The sequence below is a fragment of the Mixophyes fleayi genome, chromosome 3, assembly GCF_038048845.1.
Source record: "Mixophyes fleayi isolate aMixFle1 chromosome 3, aMixFle1.hap1, whole genome shotgun sequence".
NCBI classification, from domain to species: domain Eukaryota; kingdom Metazoa; phylum Chordata; class Amphibia; order Anura; family Limnodynastidae; genus Mixophyes; species Mixophyes fleayi.
The window spans coordinates 46,552,583-46,569,880 of record NC_134404.1 but is presented as its reverse complement, the minus strand read 5'-3'; the positions used below and the strand labels follow the sequence as shown (position 1 = coordinate 46,569,880).

The 17,298-nt window shown below is 42.2% G+C and overlaps 1 protein-coding gene across 4 annotated transcripts in view; it reads right to left on the bottom strand.

Moving 5' to 3' along the window:
- Window positions 1–17,298, bottom strand: part of ROCK2 (Rho associated coiled-coil containing protein kinase 2) — a 109,742-nt gene that overhangs the window by 14,819 nt on the left and 77,625 nt on the right. For 3 of the 4 annotated variants that reach the window (XM_075201428.1, XM_075201429.1, XM_075201431.1), the window contains 17 exons: window positions 15,075–15,166; window positions 13,745–13,793; window positions 13,386–13,521; window positions 11,287–11,378; window positions 10,943–11,189; window positions 10,653–10,759; window positions 9,537–9,696; window positions 6,319–6,479; window positions 5,658–5,842; window positions 4,819–4,888; window positions 4,336–4,439; window positions 3,649–3,835; window positions 3,339–3,432; window positions 3,078–3,172; window positions 2,669–2,848; window positions 2,149–2,317; window positions 545–736 (listed from right to left, as the gene is read on the bottom strand). In XM_075201428.1, coding sequence (XP_075057529.1) covers window positions 545–736; window positions 2,149–2,317; window positions 2,669–2,848; window positions 3,078–3,172; window positions 3,339–3,432; window positions 3,649–3,835; window positions 4,336–4,439; window positions 4,819–4,888; window positions 5,658–5,842; window positions 6,319–6,479; window positions 9,537–9,696; window positions 10,653–10,759; window positions 10,943–11,189; window positions 11,287–11,378; window positions 13,386–13,521; window positions 13,745–13,793; window positions 15,075–15,166 — 2,320 coding nt within the window. The remainder of the gene's footprint in view (window positions 1–544; window positions 737–2,148; window positions 2,318–2,668; window positions 2,849–3,077; window positions 3,173–3,338; window positions 3,433–3,648; window positions 3,836–4,335; window positions 4,440–4,818; window positions 4,889–5,657; window positions 5,843–6,318; window positions 6,480–9,536; window positions 9,697–10,652; window positions 10,760–10,942; window positions 11,190–11,286; window positions 11,379–13,385; window positions 13,522–13,744; window positions 13,794–15,074; window positions 15,167–17,298) is intronic. The other variant, XM_075201430.1, reaches the window with a different exon arrangement.

Here is a 17,298-nt window from a genome sequence, read left to right as displayed (position 1 = left end):
CTCCTCCTATAAGGCTTTGTTGGACGTCCTCTTCCTGTCACCATGTGCATTACTGTTAGAGGTCCTCACCACAAGAGACAAGCAATCTATGAAGCAGACATTTGTGGCATCGAAACTTAAACTCCATTACATCCCCAGCACTAGTCCTTACCACATTCTGCAATCCAATACAGGAGTATTTTGCCAGCCGTGACTAAAACCTAACAGTGCCAAGATGAATTGTGCAGACATTAAAGTGTACCCCCCTCTTCAGCAACACTCAGTGGAGGCAGCCATTTTGAACCAATATTCATGAGAACCGTGGTTCCGCTCACAAAATGGCTGCCTGCGCTTTGTGAAGGTGACAGGCACACTGTTTTCAAGAACAACGCTTCAGCCCTAGTACAGAATACATGCAGCAGTCAGTATTCATGCCATGCCGATCCCACGCCAGCAGGTATCATTGTGTGTGGTTAGGGGAGTGGAACAAAGTGTTAGACAAGGGCCAAAAGACAAGACGTTATGGGGCCCCAAGGTGCAGCACACTCTTGCACAGCGATGTCACCTTCGTTGTCATCGCTATCAGGATCTGTAGGGGCTCGTGCACAGGGAATGGGCTCCTCCTCTGAGTCAGTATCAGAATCAGAGTTGAAAAGCAAGCGAGAACGGGAGGGCTTAGTGGCAATTCTGACAGAAGTAGAGGAGCGCTGGTAGGTGAAGGACATGGACTCCATAGTACGGGACTGGGTGATGTGAACTGAGAACCGGGAGGAAAAGTGCAGAGGACAAGTTAAAAAGAGATATTGTAAGTAAAGATCGGGGATAAAGAAACAAGTATTAAATACAAAGTGAGCAACAATGTTCCTGACAAATCATAGACTCTCTGGAAGCCTTGTTACATAAACAGCGAAAAGTATCACATTTTAAAAACTCATACTATAGTGTGGTTCAAGGTTTTCATTGAAAACAAGATCAGATTTAAAAAAAATACTAACTTTAAAATAAAATTGGACAGTGCCGACTGTTAAAAAGGTATCTACAAACAATTTTTGTGCTTTAATGGCATATGTTGGTGAAGAACCTTTCAAAAGGTCATTATTACCGTCCTGAGGATTCCTCTTCCGCACATGGACAACACAGGAAGGAGTTTAGGGTCACCCCATCTCTCTGGGTAAGGGTGTTTCTGCCCACATTGACATCTGAAGGTCGATGTGCAAGATTAACGCTTGTGCAGTAACTGTGTGATGCCAACATAACATCAGAACGCCGGGAAATCCATAGAGAGAGAGTGGGGGAGTCCTGTGACACACTAGGGGGGTTCCTTGGACTTAGGTTGACAAGTACTCTCCTGTATGGCAACCTCTAGCATATGAAGAGGAACGGTAAAAACTTAAAACCTTCACCAAAATGTTCCATCAGAAACAAACAAAAATTATACGGAGAGACCCCTGGATAATGAAAGAAATCTTGACTCAAAAGGAAATGTCCATGACTTTTATATAGATATACTTTTGATAAACTGGCTTAACTTGCTTAATTGGTTAGATACACTCTCTAGAAGAGTATCTAAAGGTACCTGTAGGAGTAGAATCTGAAGAGTTGCTTCACAATGAGGGTTCACCATACCTACACCCAGCCCTAAGACCTAGGTCATCTCCCAGAATCGCTATCACAACCCGGAACGTATACAATCCCTTCCTCTTTCGGGGATTTGTCTCCTGCAGGTCCAACGCTAGTTACACTCGGTTACAGTGTTTCCAGCCAACAAAAGTCTTCAAGAATTACCATTTTGTGTTTTAAGAATTCTACTTAAAAACACCAACAATGGTGGACTTATCCTTAAAGTTGAATGGACAAAAATGTGAACCACATGGCACCAATATGTTATACGCAGTAGGACGTTAAAGCAGCCTGTTCTGTAAACAGGTTGTCATTGTGAATGCTACCGGCAGCACTGTGCTTTTAAACAATGATCAGGACTGACATGGTAGCCTGTCTTCTCCACTTGTAAATAACTACTAGTATAAAGGGGGTTTGCTCCATGCTGCTTTTCAGGGAGAAGGCTTCTTATGAGGTAGAGAACTAGCAGCCAGCAAATTAGACATAACTATAAGAAAATGACATAAGTGTAAGTGCCCCATAAGACAAGAGAAGAGGACAGTTCTTTACCCGGGAAACCATCGTCATTGTCGGCATCGCCGTGCCCACTGCCGATACTCGCGCTGTCCATGCCAATGTGAATGGACTGCATCTGTGACCGCAGCTGCTCGATGTCGCTGTCCTTGCTGTCTAGCGCCATCTGCAGCTCAATACGGACCTGGCTCTCGTCTGCTATTTGCTGTGAAGAAAAGGAGGTAAAGTGACCCAGAGACCCAGTTTGACCTTGAAACACAGTCTGAAGGTGAGAAGTTGACATATGGTCCTACAGAGTGCTACTTTTGGTGCTCTTAAGAACATCTCTTATTATTGTAAAAATCTATTAAAAAACGAAATAAAGGAGATGCCATCCAACATATGCAAGCTGAAGGAACTAGTAATGTTCATGTAGTTATGGAACCTTCAGACAACATCTTTAGGACAATCTATTCATAAGTTCTGGACCCTCGAAGCATTCTAAAGAGTTCCACATGTTTGGTCCCGCTGTCCATTACCAAGCTCCGTTCCATCTGTGCACCCTATGAGTTCTTACCGCCTGCATCTCGTTCATCTCCTTCTGGTACTTGATGTGAAGGTGTGTGAGTTTCTCTCTCTCCGATTTCAGTTCCAGTTGCAGCTTCCTATTCTCCTTCTCCTTTCTACGCACATCAGTGTCAGGTCCACCCTTGGTGGGAATTTTCCTATTCATGATCTCAGCAAGTTTGTTCACAGCCTATTGAGGGGGAAAGAAAACTATATTCAGGAAAAGGTGCCTATAAACTAGATTGTACGATATAATGGCTTTAGCGCAACAATTAATTGCTGAACTACACTCATAGGGTATAGAAAGACTACTGCGGACCCAAATCAGGCAGCTTTAAGAGAGTGATAAAACTTGGTGAACCCCAACTTTCTTGCTGTAATTAGATGGAGAATGTTCCCAGATTACTCCGTCTACGTACCTGGGTCTTTAGAGTTCTCTCATTCAACAGCTGCTTCTCATACTGCCCTTTAATGGCCATGATGCTGGTTTCCTCCTCTCTCATATGAAGAATTTCTGGAGGTGGAAAACACAATCAGAATGTACAGAGTTAGAAAAGGTTATGTTTTCAAATTCCATTATACTACGATGACCCCATTATATAAGGAAGACTTGACCTGAAGAAGGATGTGTGGTAAAACGTTAAGTCTTCCCCCTACTTTACGGTGTACAGGGGACTTACGTTCTTGGGCCTCCTTAAGTTTGTTGTTCAGATCCTCCTTCTCATTAGCCAGATTGGCCACATCGGTGGTTAGCGTCTTGTTGGCATCTTCAAGCTAAGGAAAAAGATCAAATTGGACAATGCGAAATCAATCACAATGGTAAAAAATTAATTCACAAGTAAAACACAAATACAATGAAAACTAAACATTTGCATTAGTGTTCTATTAGCTCCTCATGGATCTACTTTGTACATAAACTATACCACCAAAAAATATCTAAAAACTACAACCTCGCCCACACCATGGCATAACCCATGCCCATGTACGTACAGAACTTATGGTGGCATATTTCTCAGCCAGCTCCTGCTTGTGACGAGCCATCATCTCCTTGATCTCCAGTTCTTTCATGATCTTCTCCTTCTCCAGGTCAGAGTATTGCTCTTCGGCGATGGAGCGAGCCAGCTGCTCAGAGTCCGCCTTGGTCAATGTGATTTCTAGCTGAGCAGCCAGAGAATCTCTGAAAACACAAAATAGTCTTTGTTGAGGGGCAAATTCCGTGATCTGGATGGAAACAGCGGATCTGACCGCGTGTTCGGAGTAATAACGTGAACGTAAACGCAAGAATAAAAGGGACAGAGCTACCGTATATTAAGGTGTTAACCACCTGCAGATGACCAATTCATTACCTTGTACATTTCATCCTACAACATTTACTAAATACCCTTCTTTAAATGTTGGGTATGCTTTCTAGCAAGTCTTGTGTATCAACCAGGCACAGCACTCTCTCTGTTGCCTTTGATAATGACCCAGAACTGTTCCATAGATACAATTCAAAGGAAACGTTTAAGGCCAAAGAGAATAAAATAAAACTACCTGAGTGCAGCTGGGAAACACAGATGCAGAATAGGAATAAATCAAAGCTTACATTATAATAATTTACAATACTCCTTGTGAGCGGTATTTGAGTAGAATACACACTACTAGTATAGCAGCACATATCTGACGGGGTCTCCTCACCTCTCATCCTGGAGCTCCTGGACTTTCTGCTGCATGTCCTTACACAGCTTCACCTTATCCTCACACTCCTCCTTCAGCTCCCGCACCTGGGTCTTGTACAGGGTCTTCACAAGGAATAAAATACAAAAAACTTTAGGTTACAGGGTCTGGTGACAAAGCCTCACTGTATGAACAAAGCACTACAAGTGAATGCACATTAAAATATAAATTGTTAACAATTAACTATCCCAATGAACACGTCAGACTTTGTGGAAGGGTCACGTGGGCTGGAGCCGAGGGTGGCAGGCTGCGCCCCAGAACAGTATCATTGCCATCACTTTACAGCGAGCTTTCGCGGTCAGGTACTGGCAAGCAAAGATTAACGGGAGTTGTAGTTTGATAAGAGAAGCATAGACACTCTTTAGGGGTTCTGAAGGTAGAAGCCAGTCTACCATCTGACTGGTAAGGATGTGGTTTCGACTTCTGCAGGCAGCGTATACTTACAGAGAAATATTGCTCAGCCTCCAGCTGGTCTTGTAGTTCTTTCATTTGGCCGTCCGCATCTTGATGTTCTCTGCACAAAACAGGACAGATGGGGTAAGACTCTACACAGAGTTCCGTTATCCGCTCTTTGCTATTGGACGGTCATGTTCTATTATAACCTGGTCCCATCTGCCTTTACCAAATGACTTGCTCATTCTGAATGACTGCACTGCATTAAGTGAGAAGGCTTAAGAAGGCCTCACACCCCGAGCTACTGGATCAATGCCTGATTTGACCACGATATGGCCGGTCAGAGCATGGGCCAAGTGGCCGGATTATGGGCTTGTATTGGGGCAGATACTGCACAGTGTGTGGCCAGCATAACCAATCACATCCCAGACAGACTATGCAGATCTTTGATAAACACACCCTAGATTAAACAAGCATTATTATTGCTGCAGATCTGTCAAGCTTTGATTACGTTGGCAGCCTGTTCTAATGTGCGGCCTGTGCCCTTAGAGACAACATTCCAAATGCATTTTCTCTGGCAGAACAGAGAACCAGGTGATCAGCAGACCTGCATTTACGCCCATGTGATGATGACATCTGAGTGTACGAGGTCATAGCTAAATGTTTAAGCAACTACCACACATTTTTCATTTTTTGCAGCCCATATGTATATTTTTTAAACATAAAAGCATAAAAGCAGGCTTTATTATGCACATTAGTGCACAGTATTTTCTGCATAAAACCATTCCTTATGCGAGTGACCCATAAGTCACAATCCGTTATAAATGAAAGGAGGATGAGGGAGGACAACCTCCTCGCAGTGACGAGACCAGTATGAGTAGGGCTCTTACTTGCGCAGCTCGCTGTTCTGTTTCTCCAGGCTGGCTCTGATCTCCGTCAGGTGATTGATCTCCTGCTTCAGCTGTTTCTCAGACATCCTCAGGCTGTTCACCTGCTGCTGCTGCATCTTCAGGTCGTTCAGTGTCAAGCTACGTTTCTGGGTCTCCTGCTCCGTTTTTAAGGTCAGATTTTTAACCTAACAAAAGAAATGAAAGTCAAAAGGTACAATATACAAGAAGGTTAAAGACTTCTGGGAATGCTATATTTATGGCAGCTATTTGGGTCAATCCTTTACCCACAGGTTATTTAGTGCACGGCTGTAGGTGAGTCAGTTCCCACCTAAAGACTACTTCTCCCTTAATGGAGCCCATCAGTGCAGGATAGAGGTGTTTCTGCTTAGCACGTGCAGCACTACAAACACAACCTCTATGAAAGCATGAGGCAGAATTTTAAGCTAAGTCATAGTAAAGCTGCTCCGACTCAGGAGAAAAGATTTCAAGGAACACCTAGCTACCAATTATTTTTTTTTTAAGCACTCATCTTTAAATTGTAGGTGTTTGTAATTAATGGTCTATATCACTTTTATTAAATCACAAGACCACTAGGTCTTAAGCAAAGATATTCAATAAGCCCTATTCTAACATTTGTTGGTTTACAATTTGTTTTACGTACATCCTCGATGAGTTTGTTCTTGAGGGTCTCCAGCTCGTTGATCTTCTGCTTGGCTTGTTTAAGGTCGCAGTCCATCATGGAGCACTGCTTCTCAGCCTCCAACAGGTTGTTCTCCAGCCTCTGCTTCGATGTTCTCTCCTCCTGCAGCTTCCTCTCCACTTCTGTGGGCAGAGAGTTATGGATTATAATACGAGCCTGCTCTCTCTCACACAGTGCACAGCGCAGTATAACAAACACGCAAGCTACGGACACCATGCCCTGCCCTGATTGACAGCTCATGCTGGTATTTGTAGTTCTACACCAGGACAATGTACATATTCCTATATCAGCCTGTACAAATTACACCACACATGGAGTTTGTTGACAAAATACCTAAATATTAGTTCCCAAAAAAGGTCAGAACAATGATGTTTTTCTGAGGAAAAGATCTGAAACGCAGACACACCCATTTATCTACTTCTTAACGCTCAAATTCTCACAAAAATGACTTGATAAGTTGATGGTGATAAGCGTAGAGCTGCAGGTGATTGGCAGGTACCTCTACTCTGACCACAGATGCTGCTGAAAATTGATAATGACAAATGGACAGCATACCCCCCAACCCCAATCAGCCCCAATTCTAGACTGATTTCCACTTTAAAATGGACTTCTAGAGCTATAGTGCCTATATACAGGGGGGAATTAACTTTGTCACCCTAGAATTCCTAGTATAATGGGCATTACAGGCAGTCTAGCCTCGTGGCTGATTGAGGATTTGGGGATGGGGCACGAGAGCGGAGGCTACAGTTGTCCGCTATTCTGCCACGTGTGTTTATTCTGCAAGTGATGGACATTACCTGCACTCAGAGCACGCACATGAATACTGCAATTTTATTCACATATACCTTTTCATTCATATGACATGCGGAGCAGGATTCTGTCAAGATGCAGCACGGTGGCAAACTTAATATCAAGCTTTGGGAAGTATACAATGTGATGCGTTTCGATCAGTTAGCAGCAGACATGAGATTAACTAAGTCTCTTGGCATTAGAAAACAACTTGTCACTTGCTGCATCTGTATGTCCATTTTTTGTTGAATATTTATAGCAAAATAACCTGAATGTAAACTCCACAGTAACACTTCGTATATATGCCACATATGAAAATACCTTTCGCTTCTCCACCTCATTTCTCTCTTCCTGCAAGTTAGTTACCACAGCTAGGGGTACTCTACTTATAATGCTTCTGGGGGTGGTCCTAACAAATATAATCTCCACCCATGAGCTGGCCCCACACTACTCCTTCTCCCCTGCACAAGCAGCCCATCACAGAGGAAACACAAACCGGTCACAAAACTGGAACCGCTTGCTTCAAAACACATCGAAAAAATTTATATAGAATCAATTGCCTGAACATGAAAAAAAAAACACTTACAAGTCTAATTTCTTTGTTAAAACCACTCATCAAACAATAAGTTACTAATGTGCTCCCTAATGTGATATATGATATTCAAAGTCAGCTTGGTTTTCATTGACCCGTGTTCTCAAGCTTTATAGGACATCCAGTGGATTATCCCATTTATAATACTATATATTTTCTGGTTCAGCAACACAAAGCATACACTTAGTACTTGCAGTTGGACAATTTGTGACCAATACAATATTACCAGGGTAAAATGCATATTTCTCAGCATTTAAAAAGAAAAAAAGACATTTAAATAGTGATGTTTTTGCACCCACCAATCAGCTGTTTACAGTGCAGGATTTGGCCGTACAGTAAACGGAACCATCAGATAGGGGTCTGTGACCTTTTGACAACATGTGATGCTCCTATTCACACTTAGTAATAATAATGCTGGAGAGATAGTATTACAGTCTAAGGGGTTAATTAAAAACAATGTGAAAAGCAGCACAGCTGAGATATGGAGCTAAATTCCATCTAAATAGTCTGCTGCTTGATGACTGCATTGCTTCATTTAAAGATGCCAGGCCTAAGGCCTGCAGACTGTGGTCTGTGTTTATTTTGGCACAGGTATAGCTAGACCTTTGTCTCTTAATTCCAAAATGTGTGGGGTCCAGTCACGGCAGAGGAGGCCGGTTTGAGCTGTACGTGTACCTCGCAGGAAGAATCAGACCCTGACTTCATTTGACCTCTTTCAGCCCCCCCGAGCCTATAGCAGGATGAGATTCCTGTGGCTGTGCTTTAAAATGACTAGCAATGGCATGCTGTGCGTCACAGGTATGGTATTGCAACCATCCCACATACAAAACGGTCTATCCAGGACAGAGAGGTTTAACTACTGCCCTGCCAGAAGGAATTCTGTACAACAGTAACCATGTTACACAATGTAGAAGAATGGAAGAGAGCTCAGCAATGTCATGTAACTTCCCAGCAGCAAATTGGAACAGCATTGTCTTGCGAATGTCAAAAATCTATATTTTTATAACAGACATGTCATGTACTGCATCTTACGCTGGAAGTTATCCTCATATCCGGTGCCTAGAATGAGGCAAACTAGGTAGCAAAATGTTTAAAGTGATAAACTAAGCTATAATGAGCGATTTATTCCTTGTTGGTAGGCGTTAATGATTGCAGTGACTATTTTAAATTACCTAAATACAATAAAAATATTTATGTTAGTTTGTGAGAAGGGGCATTACAGCGGCTACCGCAGGCAGAATGACACCAGATCCCTCCGTGGATCGCTGTGCAGATTATACAAAGCAGAACAGATTGTACAAGTGAGAGGGATTAGAGAGAGTATAGCCAGGAACTCGTCATGCAGACACAGTACATTACGTCAGAGCTGCAGGGACCAGAATTTCCTGGGAAAACTGGGTTCCTTAAACCATAGGGCAATAGTGGTTTTTTTACCAAAATCTTGAGGCATCGGGGACATTAGACGTGTTCCAAGTAGATACCGCATTAAGGAGGATGTCCGTATAAACCCTACGGTTCAAGTTGCAGTGAACACAGCTTTGGCAGAATGCACTGCAGCCACAGACCAAGCGTCTGTCTGCACATATCATGAACATACCCGAAACTGGACAACATTCTAGAATGTCCATATCTACAGTAGGGTTAGGAGACCAGCTAATGTAGAACTAACGATCCAAGCATGTGAAGAGAAGACAGCAAAGGTGTATACATCACAACCAACACGAGTCTGTCATGTTCTCAGACAGGGACATGCATACAGCATGGACTGCTGGCAATCCATAAAGAGTACACATTCTACCTTTCATGGCTTCAGACTTGGTTTCCTCGATAGACTGGTTGATTTTATTCTTGTCGGCCAGCCGGGCCTTGGTGGCTTTATGCTCCGCTTCTTCCTTCTCCACGTTCTGCTGCAAACCTTTCAGCTTATACGTCATATCAATCTCCAGGCTGTTCTTCTCCTAGATTTAGGTCAACAGGGTAAATGGTTAGTAATAAACATGGATTTACTGACACAGTCTCCCCCAACTGCTTGGAGGCTCTAAAGACCACACAACTTACTTTCACGTTTACATTGAGAAATAAAAGATTAATATGTTCTGTGCATCAGAAAACCTATTGTATAAACATTACTTAAAATCCAACTTTAACTAGAACAAAGAGCCCATAAGCCACTGACTATGTACAGTGGGAATTTAAATATATATTTAACAATCAAGTTGTTGCTTGACTCTAGAAACTGGTTCCATTCAGGAAACTGTTCCTTACTTTAGTTACTATGTTCTAGGTCAGTCTGTCTCCAAGAGATCTGACCATGAGACTGAAATCTGTGTTTTGTTCCCTATTAATCTGCTATGCTGAGAAGGCTTAATCATTTCTACATCAAGGAATCTTAGTCCCTCGATGGGAATATATTCTCCTGAATTGCTGCATGGGAATGCCCTACTTTAGAGGCAGAAGGCCAACAGAAAAAGAATTAAAAAAAAAAACAAGAAAAAAAAAACATATGCATAAACTATAAGACATTCACGTTACACAAGCACAGATCCAGAGTCATGGATCAGCTGACATTATAAATATTAAGTAGTTGCATTAATGTGAGCCACCTACCACACTGGTTTTAAATAGTGACCAGAGAATGAAGGTGCCCATAAGTATCATAGATCTTTGAGCAAATAAACATTGCCACTGAATGCATGGAGGAACGCGTCTCACCTCGCCACTGAATGCATGGAGGAACGCGTCTCACCTCGCCACTGAATGCATGGAGGAACGCGTCTCACCTCGCCACTGAATGCATGGAGGAACGCGTCTCACCTCGCCACTGAATGCATGGAGGAACGCGTCTCACCTCGCCACTGAATGCATGGAGGAACGCGTCTCACCTCGCCACTGAATGCATGGAGGAACGTCTTACCTTCTCCAGAGCAGCCATTTTCTCCTGCAGTTGCCTCTTCTCGAATTCAGCATATGCCATCAGATCCTTCCCCTTCTTTAATTCCTCTTCCAGGACAGATATCCGGCCTGCAGACAGACCAGTGAACACAAGAATAGACTGACGTCAGGGGAATAACGATGCTATTAATTTGTCATTCTTCACATATGGATAATTACTTGAGGGCATTGTCCTAAATTTTCTGAATGCCTCGTTATAAATTACAGCATGATGTAGTATTAAAGGGGACACAAAACACCAGGGCACCGTACCTTGAAGGTCGCTAATAATCTCCGAGCCCTGCGTCCGGTCCCTCTTCTCAGACTCTAGAGCGGACTGCAAGTTGAAATAGTCCTTCTCTACTTTTAGCTTGGCATTCTCCAGCATACACATCTTATCCTGGAGCTCACGATTATTGGCTTCAAGCTGCTGGATCTGTTTGGACATATCATTTTGCGATTTCCGTACTCTAGCCGATGTGTCCGACTCTGTGCGCAGAAGAGCATTGGCTTCATCCAGCTGAAACACAGGAGGAGGAAAATCATGGGCTTAGCGTGAGTGCGGCCATTTTACAGCAAAAGGGAATGACTCAGAGATTGGGGACTGTTCTGCTCACCTGTCTTTGGAGTTGATTCATTTTCTCGTTGGAAATCTGGGAACTTTGGTTTCTTTTCTTCAGGTCTTCAAGTTGATCCTTGAGACTGTTCACTGCCGAAAAATACAGATATTTCACCAACACCAACCAGAAACTAACAGTGTTCCAAAAACAAGGTTAATGAAAGGAAATCTTTCACCTCAGTCAGTGGTTTGGCTCCTCTGAGGACGACACTGGATTACTGTAGATTTAGATCTACTAAGTTTACAGATCTTTCTCTATTAAGATCATAAAGTAGAATAATCTATCAATTTTAATGCTTTGCTTTCTCGCCACTTAGGTGTAAAGTTTCATCCCTATTGAGGCACCTGCCCCCTTGTGTCTAGGAGAATATACTGCAGGCTGTCTCCCTATTTCCCAAACACGTCCTACATGTCTCTCACACACACAACCATTTATTTCCTCCACATTTCCCACAAGGTGAAGGACTTGCTGAATCTGCTATTATTTAGACCAGCCGTTTAGCTGAAACATCATTTGACTGATAATGCAACGGTTTGCTTGGAGCTGTATCTTCCTATAAGACCGCAGGACACAAGGCCTTTCATCATCATCACCAATTATTTATATAGCGCCACTAATTCCGCAGTGGCCTTTAACCACCAATGTCTCCCCCATAGAGCTGAAGAGAAGCACCTAGGAGAGCCAGACACAGTGAGATCTCCTGCTCACAAGGTAACAGCTACTGGCTTTGAGTAAAATGTGCTGCTTGGGTGGCGGAAGGGAGAGAGAAAACAACTAACCCATGTAACAAAATAATGGTAATAAAGACTATGAAGGTCAATATATTAAGCCTTTTTTTTTCATACTGCTTATAGCAAAAAAAAGGCTAAATATAGTATTAATAGTACTAAATAATGTGGGAGAAAAGTGATCTAGGAGATAGAGGTAGGGAAACAATGGAACAGCAGCAATGGAGAAAGCCCAAGTGCATAGAGAGATATTAGAGAGCTAGTGATGCCAATATATAGACCATGAGACCACATTTTATAACTCTGTGTTCCATTCTAGAGGCCACATACCCTGGGGGACAGAAGGAAATCAGACTGTACGAAGATGGGCTACTAAACTGGTTGCATAGACTGCATCAAATGTAAAGCGCTACGGAATTTGCTGGCGCTATATAAATAAATGTTGATGATGCATCACAAGACTGGTCATGAAAGATGTACAGCTTAGCACAGAAAAGGGAGAGGGGGCGTTATGATAGAAGTTTTCATTTATACTAATGGTTTTTAACAAAGTACAGGAGAAAGAGAAGTACAGGAACAAAAGAACATGCTCTAAAACTGGAGGGTCACTGAAAAGGGTAGTGGATAAGTGGAATAGACTCCCAACAGAGGTGGCAGAGGAATTTAAACAATATAATGCCATACTAAATCTGGTGGACAAAAAGGAGAGTGTGAGATTATTAGATTTAAAAGTTGCCAGACTAGAAGTTGAATAGCTTTCACCTACTGTCCAAGTCTGTGTTTCTACGATTAACAGATAGCCAGAGTCTCACAAACTTATGCTAGGAACACACTACAGTATTCTCAGCAGATTATCAGGCCAATCAGACAATAAACGACTGACCGGCCGGATATCAAAGTAATGTATACCCTGCAATGGAGGAACAATGTTTGTTCCGAAGCACATAATATCGTTGAATAAGAGATTGTTAAACTAAACTAAATATCTTATTCAAAGATGGAACAATGTTGTTCCAATTCTGCAGGGTGTATGTACTCTGCAGAATTGGAACGACAATTTAGCTAAGCAGCAGTACTCCCCTTTCTCCCTCAGCCGATGGTTATGAAGAGCACAGATCTGAAGGTAATTGGGACTAGTGTGTACACATAAATCTGCATGCTGAATGGGATTTTTTTCCCGCCCTGTTGTTGGTAAAATCGCTAGACTTTGCTTGTAGTGTGTACCCAGCCTTACTCTGTGTCCTTGTACAAGGACTCACGCAGTACCTAACCAGCAGCCATCCCAAGCATTTAATTAGGTGTCTATCTCAACTATTTAACATCTCCGCTGCTTTGCACCAACTGGCAGGTGCTGCAGAGCTCACAAACCTTCATGTTCCAAGCTGCGTTTCTTCTCTGCCTCATTTTCGGCTTTTCTTTGGTACTCTGTGTTCTTGTGCTGCAGAAGAGCCTTCTCGCGCTCCAGCTGCCGGCTACTAGACTCCAGGATCTTCCTAGAATTCATCTGTGGACAGACAGAGAAACACATTAATCGAATAGTATATAATCATAGCAACGGAAAAGTGTTTCTAGAAGTGTAGGCCGACATATAATGCAGCAGAAACAATGATTTGCTACCAGTGATCTTGCTTAGCGATCTATTCTGCATAAGCATGGCGGGAGATATTTAAACAGCTCATTCTGGGTAGAACAGACCTATGTGATAAAAAGAATATTGCAATGATTACCTCTTCATCCAGTTCCTTCATTGTCTTCTCTAACCGAGAATTTACAGACCTAGGGAGCATTAAGGGGACAAAATTACATCAGACTAGCAAAGTGTAAGATTGTCTAATGAAATAAATTGAAAACGGTAAATTAGATATATATATTCTCATACCTGCTAACATTAATGATTGGAAAATCATGACATATTAGGCTATGCCCCTGATCTGTCCAAGCCACATATAATCTGCATAAACTGGGCACATACCCATCCGTAACACACCCATTTTGGGTGAAGCCATTCTCCTTTCCAGATAACAGATTACCTTTTTGTAGGCCATACTTTGTACTTCCTTGTGATCATTCAGGACTAATGAAAACCATAAGTGGGTGTGGTCAATAACAGCTCATGTGACACCACCCTAATGAAAGCCAATATTTGATTGGTTGCCATTGGTTATTTTGGTGTGCTACTTACATATGTTTTTCAATGACCTCTATTGTGGTGTATAAATTTAACATAACCCTGATCTTGTCCATAGGTTGGGTCACAGAACGCAGACACTTATGTTACCCATAGCAACCACATTCTAACAATCTTTTTTTCCCCAAAGCAGACTACAAAAAATGAAAGCAAATGTGTGACCGGCTGCTATAGGCAATATCACCAACTTTTTCCTGTGTTTGTTATGTTTACAGAAAGATGCTAGGTCTACATAAACATTTGCAGTCACAAAAATGTACCTGTCATTTAATAACAGTTGAGGAAGCTATTATGAGAAATTGATGCCCCAGGAAGCCATGGCATCATTGATGTAAATAGCTCATCGCGAACGGACAGGCAGTATTCTCACAAATAAGGGTATAGCTCACACAGTTTACCTGAAAGCGGCTATATCACCTACGGGGGTAAACGCCTTTACAAAGCAGCTGCAGGTCAGCATCATTGGCAGGTGACCAGCGAGAAGCCGCAAGGTCTGTGATTGCAGTTTCTCAACAAACTTGTAGCCTAGGTTTAACACAACATCTAGTTTCGGAGATATGGGGTAGCATGGATGCACAGTGGTTAGCATTGCTGATTCACAGCGCTGGGGTCATAGGGCCTTGGTTGGAATGGAACCCATCTGTGTAGAGCTTGCATGCTCTCTTCTGTCTGGTGAGGACGTAACTGGTAGGATGACTGGTCTCTGACCAAATGGACCAGTGTGTGGTGGGGAATTTAGACTCTAAGCTCCTATGGGGCTCATATTTCAGTGACCTGTATAACAGTGCTCATCCTACAGCTTTGTGCTTCTGTATGGTCACAGAACGCCTCAGCTATCCATATAGTTTACAGCAAGGACAATGTCACACCTGTATTTGTGCTCCAGTTCGTCTTTGGTTTGGGCCTCATGGTGAAGCTTCGCCTCCAGCTGCTGCAGAGCTTTCTGTAGCTGCGCAGACTCCTACACAGAGAGAGAACAAGTCATGTGAGGTGCGAGGCACTGTACAATATACAAGCAGAGAGATACAGCATCCCAAACACCCTGTAGTACTCAGACCTGCCACTAGTCATGGCACTGCAGTACTTCCAATACCTCTAGACTAAGCTCTTACCTCCCTGGCTGTATCGTCATACTCAGTCTTGTTTTATTTCTGTGTTTGTAAGGTGCTGTGGAGTATACTGACGCTAGATCAATATATGTTAATAAATAAAGATTTCGGAATGCTTCCAGATACCCAAATCTTAATGGGGGTTGTCCTAAAGTGGACATTTTGTCATGTCAAAAATATTTTTATTCATTAACATTTATTTACTTATCAATAAAACATGTAACTATAACCTGAAGTCTGGGAAATGGACTGCGGCTAATGCTGATCATTATGAGCGCACTCAGAGCTCTTCAATAGAACAGCGTTATGGTGGCTATCTGCAGCGCAAGACAGCTCTATGCTTCAGCACATTTATAAAACTCCCACTCTGGAAATGCTGATCCCCGCGTAAGGAGTCTGTGGCAGATCACTAAGAAGTTTCAGTGCTGTAGGAGGCGGCATATGATTGGTTGTGAGCGGCATATTAGGGCTCTCTCCCGTATGATTGGCTCCGAGTGGCCTATTAGTGCTCTCCCGTGCGATTGACTGTGAGCGGCCTATCAGTGCTCTCTCCCATTTCCAAAGTTCTGACACTTATTCCTGGATCAGCATTGACAGAGGAGGGGGGTATACCAAATATATATGTATATATTCCCATACCCTGACTAAGGATAATTGACCATGGCTACTATTGTCATATAGGAGCTCAGAATCACATTTGTTAGACACAGGAATCTCAGTATTGTAAACGGTAACTTCCTGACAACATTAAACTACATTGATTAAAGATGTCAATATCATATGTACATCATTTCAATATTAAAAGTAAAGAGGTCTCTGGTGGGTTACCCATCTTGGCCAAGCTAGAATGTAGAACCTCTGTATTAACGCGTTTTGTAATAAACAGTTAGCTTAGAAGCACGCGGCATCTGTCCTATCGATGTGTCTATCCCAAATCTATTTAACATCTGATTGTTTTTTGGGGGGTTTTTTTCAAACGCACCACCTGTTTTTCTGTAGTGCACTTTTTTCTAATGTATAAATATTACACCATTTACCTGAGGCGCCCAGGTGATAAACATATAAAAACAAGTACGTCATGGCGTTTTCTCTTCAATTCACTAGCAGGACAGAACTTACTGAGCGAACGCAAAACCAGTTCATATGAACAACATTTGGAAAAAACAACCTTTAACGAGTTCAAGGAACACAACAAAGACCAGCTGCAAGATCTGATTATAATTACTAAGTCAGCGATTGATATGTCAGAGCAACGGATGGGATGATAAACTGTATATGTATTGCATTATTACTGGGATCGGTAAGGACAGCATGGGACATCGCAAAGAATATAAAAATCTAGGGACCAATGAACCCTAGGAAGCATATAAAGGTGGGCAAGGACATCTCTTTGCACGTAGACTATAAGATTACAATTTTACATTTATTTGAATGTTACAACATTATTTCCTATCATGACAGCACCTAGAAATGTTTACATTGCAATGACATCTTGTTGGCTATAGGCCTGCACAACACTGTACTATGGAATCCACCATAAGAGGCTCAGAGTGGCTGCTTGCCTGGGTACCAAAGCTAGTCCAGTTTTCATACAAATAATCACTTTTGCCATCTCAAACTCCTCCAGTTCTGTCAAGTTCCTAAAATCTGCACATTTCACTTACTAGTGGTTTATTCTCAGAACGCAACTGACTTATCGCAGACACTTTTACACTTATTTACCATTTCTCTAACTATATCCGCTGATGCTATTTCCATTGCTTCTCATTTCCAGACTTCAATTTATATCTTGAAGGTTTACAAACCGACAGTTCACAGTATACGTTATCCTAAAATGCTTTACTTATGAATTTTAGTAACAATCTTCATTGTTATACATTATATATATTGTGTATACCTACACCTTTGTACCTATTATAAATGTTTATTGTAATGAATGGGACGATTAAAGAGGGCAACCCAAAGGCATGACCACTAAACCAGC